Source organism: Clinocottus analis, unplaced genomic scaffold (genome assembly GCF_023055335.1).
Source record: "Clinocottus analis isolate CAN_PGR_092001 unplaced genomic scaffold, fCliAna1.0.p SCAF_3, whole genome shotgun sequence".
Taxonomy (NCBI): Eukaryota; Metazoa; Chordata; class Actinopteri; order Perciformes; family Cottidae; genus Clinocottus; species Clinocottus analis.
The window spans coordinates 10,429,670-10,436,512 of NW_027176042.1; the positions used below are offsets into that span (position 1 = coordinate 10,429,670).

The 6,843-nt window shown below is 41.5% G+C and overlaps 1 protein-coding gene across 1 annotated transcript in view; it reads left to right on the top strand.

Moving 5' to 3' along the window:
• suclg2 (succinate-CoA ligase GDP-forming subunit beta) overlaps nucleotides 1-6,843 on the top strand; it is an 89,635-nt gene that overhangs the window by 36,807 nt on the left and 45,985 nt on the right. Inside the window, exons 4-7 of the mRNA XM_068594158.1 lie at nucleotides 790-880; nucleotides 2,557-2,709; nucleotides 3,930-4,019; nucleotides 5,188-5,284. Of these exons, the coding sequence (XP_068450259.1) occupies nucleotides 790-880; nucleotides 2,557-2,709; nucleotides 3,930-4,019; nucleotides 5,188-5,284 (431 nt within the window). The remainder of the gene's footprint in view (nucleotides 1-789; nucleotides 881-2,556; nucleotides 2,710-3,929; nucleotides 4,020-5,187; nucleotides 5,285-6,843) is intronic.

Genomic DNA, 6,843 nt, shown 5'->3' on the forward strand with positions numbered 1-6,843 from the left:
CCCTCAATTAAATGTTGAAAAGGGGATTTTGAGGTCGGCAGAAGCGTTTTGCACCCCATACTGAGTTTGCCTCTCTCGGGTTTGTGCCGCTGCAGAAATATATTTTGCTCTATCTTAGAATTACTGATTGGTGTATTGCTCCAATGAAGGCTCATCTGAAATTGTGCGTTTTTCAAAAGGCTAAACAACTTAAAAGAGTTTATTTTTTTACTGCTTAGGCACTGCATTTGCCTCTGGCACAAGCATTCATGTACTAAAACAGCGCTATCTTTTTCGTAAAGGTACCTTCTACTTACTGCCTTCCTTCAAGGCAAAAAAGTGATGTATGACAATTGTCTCAGATATGCATCATCGTCACCCCACTTCAGGGTTCAGGATGACCAGAAACTTTTTGAAGTGAAATATGCTGAAGTTCATCGTCCCTAGATAGTGTCACGAGTGCACGGCTCACCTTCCTCATCTATCAAAGGACGAGTACAACCCCATCTTTGTTTTTTATTCACTTACAAAACCAGAGCAGGCTTACAGAAGCAGCCCCGGCATGTGGGCTGCTTCTCAACAGAGTATTAATCGAGGTTCATTCACAGTGATGTGTTGATGTACCGAAATGTATCCAAAAACTGTGCTTTGTCAGAACGTTACATAAATGCCCAGAATATGCTCAGGCATATCTCTAAAGATAAAGAAACACCTTGTTCTACGTGTACATTTTTTCAGTGTTTGTATTTTTACATAAATTGTCTCTGTTTGAAAAAGGATATTTTTTGACTTAATACCTCTCTCAATCAGCCCTGCTGTGGTTGGTGAACTGGCCAATAAGATGCTGGGTTTCAACCTGACCACCAAGCAGACACCGAAAGATGGAGTGAAAGTGAAAACGGTGAGCCACTGAAGTAAAGACTGATACACTTTGCTCTTTTTTTTTTGTGCTAACCTCATTTTAAGTCATTTTGAATCCAGCAATGTAGTTCTGTGAAGTAATGAATGTGAAGGCAATCTGGCTCTATAGCTTTTGGTTGTTTATTTTCCACTAGGTTTAAATAGTAGTAGTACAACTGTTGTTTACTGTGGGTTTACACGAGCTGGCGGTATGGCTCATTGCATAAATTAAACCAAGCCCACTGTGAATTTAAAGTGTTTGGTAGACAACTGTTTCTATGTGCCACTAACGAGCAGGAATATGATTTTCTCCACTTGCATGCAGTGTATCCTCAAAACAGACACTTCCAGGTGATGAAGCCTCTCAGTCTGTAGCTTGTGTGTAGTTCCTGCTCTCTATCTTTGCCTCGCCCCATTCTACCTAACCTATGCTCCTGCTCCTCATCCTATCGCAGAGTTTAGACGCAATCAAAAGAGTGGCACACATGTCGTTTTTATAGAAAGTAGCTCACAAGCTCGGAGTTACCTCTATTTCTCACAGGCGGAAGAAAATGTAAACTAACTAAAACTGGGCAAAATTTGAATTAGATGTGAGCGAGAAGAGAACATTGGCCTCCAGTGGGCCATCTTGTTGTCCTGCCAAGAACATCCTCTTTCGCCTGCAGCACTGAAACCAGACACGGGCGGAGCTGCCCATGACGGACCTGAAGGATCGAGAACAGTAACAGTGTAGTCGCAACCTGGTCTGTCAGATGACAGACAACTTTGCTGTCAACCTGCATCAACCCTCACCCAGTACTGCCCCACAGAGTGGAGAACAAAGGAAGGGGGCACATCAGCATCTTCATGGATTTGCTCTCATGGTACTGATGCAGGGATGTGGAGAGAAAAGATGGCTGTTGAAGAAAACTGAGTTTGAGGTAAAACAGAAAGGTGGTGGGAATAGAAAATGTTAAGTCTGAGTGAAGAGGCTGGCGACAAATTGAAAGACAGGGAACTTAAGAGAATGTTTGAGTGACTGGAGAGGACAACATTTGGACAAGGAGATAGAGGCGCTGTCTGTGAACACGGAGTAGAGAGAAGGCTATCCATCCTCATTAGCTGTGCGGTAGGGTGGAAGCAGAACATAAGGGCTGTGCATGTTCAAACAAACACTTCATCCGAAAATCCTTCAGCCCATTAACCACCACGCGGCTGATTATTTTTTTTTTATCCTTTTTTTTTCCAAATGAGCTTCTCGCTTGCTCCCTCTTTCTTCTTATCTTCCGGACTCTCTTTCACTCCATACAAGACTTTCTCAGAGCTCTGCTTCATAGATTCTGCCGCTATGAGGACCCTGTTTATTAGCCTGTGTCATTGTGTTCTCTGTATATTTGATGTTTAAACATTAATTGTAACGCACAATTTATGGTTGCAAAAGTTTGACAAATACTTTGGAGAAAGTCAAGCAAAATGAAAAGGTGTTTCTTTTTTGGGCCTAGTCCAATCGGCAGAGATGCACGGATACAAGTATCGGGTTCCAGTCTCATTCCAGCCCCATTTACACAGTGATTCATTTATTTAATCATTTATTTGTTTGCTACCTTACACAGACAATAATTGTTGCATCTCTTAATTAAGTTAGTCACTACATTATTTCATCAGCCTCCTCTCTCTTTCCTGCTGTGCCATATCCAGGTAATGGTTGCTGAGGCCCTGGACATCACCAGGGAGACCTACTTTGCCATCCTGATGGACCGCGCCTGCAATGGTCCTGTCATGGTAGGCAGCCCTCAGGGAGGTATGGATATCGAGGAGGTAGCCGCCAGCTCCCCAGAACTCATCTTTAAGGTACGTGATTTGTGGCCCGTCCCCATTGCTGCGATATCGAACGAGAAGAGTAAAAACAATGACACGTATCTGCCTCAAAGACAGTGCAGAATGGGAAATGGACGAATCTCATCTGGCACAATGGAAGTCTTAAAAGAGTTCGAACACCTCGCCGTCTTGCTCAAAGACGTTGTTGCTTTTTAATCCACAAAAATTTGTATGTGCCTTGAAATCATGCCGGAGCTCGATTGCCCTGTGGGCCCCACAGATGGAAACTGCGCTCATTTCATATTTTTTATCTAATTCAATTAAATGTTTCCCTGCCTGCATGTGTACCACAGCACAGAACATGATGCAGACACACACCAATACACTGGCGCTTGTCATGAACAAATACACAGCCTTCTGTGCTTTCTTTTGCTATTAATTAGATTCACAGAACATAATCCACTGTAGTCACTTGGCTACTTGGCAACAGGTCTTTGTCGGTGTTAACAGATGTACAATTTAAGCACTACAGATTTTCTATTGTTGTATGTCTTCCTTTAGCTATTGTCAACAGATGTTGGAGCAGATTGGAAAGATCCCGCCGAGATTTATGTCCTTCATTATATCCACTGACGTTCTCGGATCATATAAGAATACACAGCTGTGATATCGCTTATCTCAGCCGCGTGATGGGTCGATAAGATTCACACCTAGTTTACACAGAATTGTTTACACCAGCTAACGGCAGTTTTATACTTCATTTTCTTAAACACTGAAATCCCTCAACCATTAGTATTCCTATATAAAATGATGTAAGCAAGCTTCACATTGTGGAAGATTGAGGGTGTGATGATCATAAATCCATCGATTCAGCCCCAAGTCACCCTTTTCTCCATGTCTGGCAGCTAGCCACTACTTAATTCAGATTCAGATTCAACTTTATTGTCATTGCACATAGTACAAGTACTGTGACAACAAAATGTAGTTTACATCTGTCCAGAGTGCAAAAGAAGCAGTTAGGGTGCAGTGCAGATGTGAATTCTCTGGGCAGATAGAAAGGTCTGCACTTAACCATAAGATGTTCCAGGTTGGATCATGATGCCTGCAGTCTGATATGAACATCCACTTTGTGCCAGATAAAAGCCCAGCGTTTGAGCCCTTTTGCTCGCTCTCACTCCCTTTCTCCATTTGTTTCCCACCCTTTTTTTCCACTCTTTTTTTTCCATCTTCCACTGTTGCTGCAAATCTTACAGGAAGTCATAGATATATTTGAAGGGGTGCGAGACGACCAGGCACTTCACATGGCAACTAATTTGGGTTTCAAAGGACCTCTGCAGAGACAGGTAACGGGCACGCTGGCTTTAATGACACGTTGCAAAGAAAAGGCAGACAAAACTACAATGCATTGAACTCACACACACACACACACACACACTCTTACGTAGATGCATCCTTATTGACAAACAGACGAAACTTGGGCTATTATAAGTTTTCCAGAGACAAGTCGCGAGGCGTCATTACACTCGGCTCACTTGCCAGGTGGTCTATTGTCATGTATCTGGCAGTGACGCACAGCGTTGTGCCAGGCTGAGGCATCACTCGTGGTACCATTATTTCATACAACATGCCTCTTTGTGATTTTTGTAAGTGAATCTTGCAGTAAGAGTCAAAACTCATAACTAAGGGCAGACTATCATTTTGATAACAGTGAACCGAAATAAAATGTTTTTCTTGTCACCTCAAATTTTTACAAATCTCACTCAGAAGAAAATGAGGTCGAGGAAGAACCGTACAGATACGCTCCGAGTTCACATTCAGAACAAGTATACAGTTAATTTTAATGCCATTTGTCTCTTGGCATCAGATAACTGGTTTGTTTTCTCTTCCACAGGCACCGTGGCATGAGAAATCAGATTAGCTTCGAAATCTTAGCACATGTAATACATATAAATCAGCCAAGTGGATCTGTTTCTAGCGAGAGTCAATGATGTTTTGAGCTTTGTTTGCATCATGTTATATGCAATCCTTTTTTTTTCTTGCTGGATATTGACTAGGCATTGATTTAAACGGGCAAGGAGAGGAATAGAAAGTGAATGGTCACATTGCTGCATTATCAGTATGCTTTTCCATGGTTACTGCGAGTCAGCTGCCACACTGTTTAATTCAGAGATAATTACAGGTCTTTTGGGAGAGATTACTTAAGTATTGAGTGTTAACGTCAGGTGGAATCCAAAAAAAAGTGTATTATCATTATATTTATTCGCATTATTAGCACGTGCTGTAATTATGTCCTCTTTGCCACTTGTCACATCGCTTTGAGCAAAAACAAGAAATATTTTACATTTCAGCACAGAGACATACATATTCATACGATGTAAACTCAGACAGCGCAATGTTGAAGGTGATTTGCCATGTTTTATGTAGCATGTGTGGGAGGCTGAGCGGCCTTGGCGGGGCTGGCTGCTCGGAGCCGAACCGTGAGGTAATTACTGTCCTATGTGGTCCGCGCAGGCAGCAGATCAGATTAAGAGGCTCTATGATCTGTTCCTGAAAGTCGACGCCACTCAAGTCGAAGTCAATCCTCTCGGAGAGACTCCCGAAGGACAAGGTAGTGTGCGTGTGCGTGCGTGTGTGTGTGTGTTTGTGTGTGTGCGTTGACTTGGCCTCAGTCTTCATTTGTGTTGTCATTATATGCATGTCTCTGCATGCATTTTTTTCTTTTCTTCCTGTCATTAATTGTTCCCCAAATCATGTTGAACATCCACAATATTTTGACACAGAATAGAGAGCCTTTTTGCAAAGACATGGAGCTAGCTATTAATCACTGACTGTGGGAAACAGGCAGTCTATCTCCTCGGGTCTGAATGCATTTAAGAATGTGAAATGTATTTGCAACACATTGACGTCAGTTTCCTGTCAGCGTGACTTTGTCTGGATTCAAATCCAAATGGCTTCAGGGAGCAGAGATTTCCATATTCATAGCATGTGGATGTTTGTTGATGAGTCCTAGTTGCTGATAATTAACTAAAGGCGTACAGTCTATCATGGACTAGTAATGAGAAAGTCCAATGAGGGATTGCAGCAGCAGCAACATTCTTCATCTACTTCGCGGTCGACAGAGAGTAACCAGTCAGGGAAACTTTATGAATATCTTTACAAAAGACGTCTTATAAGTTGAATGCTCAAATGCATTTTACATATTGTATGTACTGTATGTATCCGACCTTGAAATTATTTAAATTACTTCAATTGAAATGTGTTTTTATTTTCATTCTAAAATAAATCAGTCCACCTCTTCAGCACCAAAATCTAAATAAAAAGGTTTTGTTGCTTATGAAACCAGAAGCCAGTTTATTTTTCTACACACGAGGTATGTTTTTTGTTTGTTTTTTTAATTAACCTACTTTGAAAATGTGTAGTTGTTTGTTCTCCTTTGTGTCCGAAAGGGATCTTTTTTTTATCTTCTCGTTGTAAGTCTTCCTTCTGATAATTAACACTACGCTCAACCAAAAACACAAACTCTGTTAGAGAGATGTTCAGTGTTTTTGAAAGAAATGATCATCGTAAAGTCACTTTCTTTAGAACAGTACAGCCCAGCATGTTACAAGTTGAGTCTGTAGTATTTCACTTTAAATTATTACGTTATATTGTGCAATCAAGCAAATGAAAAACACTTTTTTTAATTGTCACTAACAACAGCTGGAAAAGCGGATCATAAATAGTGTGTTTTGGTTTCGGGGCGATTCAGCAGTTCTGAGCTTTAGCTGACTTTTTTTGTGTCATTAGCAAAAATATTTGGACGCCTATTTAGTACAGCTTCAGTTGGAGCTTCCATTAATGGACTCAAAGCCCGCCTCAGTAACATTTTCATAGTCGTTGCATGCAGGGGCGGACTGGCCATAGAGCTTTTTGGCGATTTTAGGACATTCTGCCTTGATTTTAATCCAAAACCGGCACTTTGGCAGACTTGACATGTACCTTTTAAGTTTTATTTTTCGGGTAACGGTCTCACGTAGCCTCTGACATGTGTCAAGAGTGAAAGGTTTAGACGCACAGACGGATGTATCCGGTCTGTTTTTCAAAATAAAACCGGCCTCTTTTTTTTCTTCTTTTTTTTCCCATTCTTTCTGTGCAGCCCGATACCAAGGGGACGTTGCGTCACTCGCT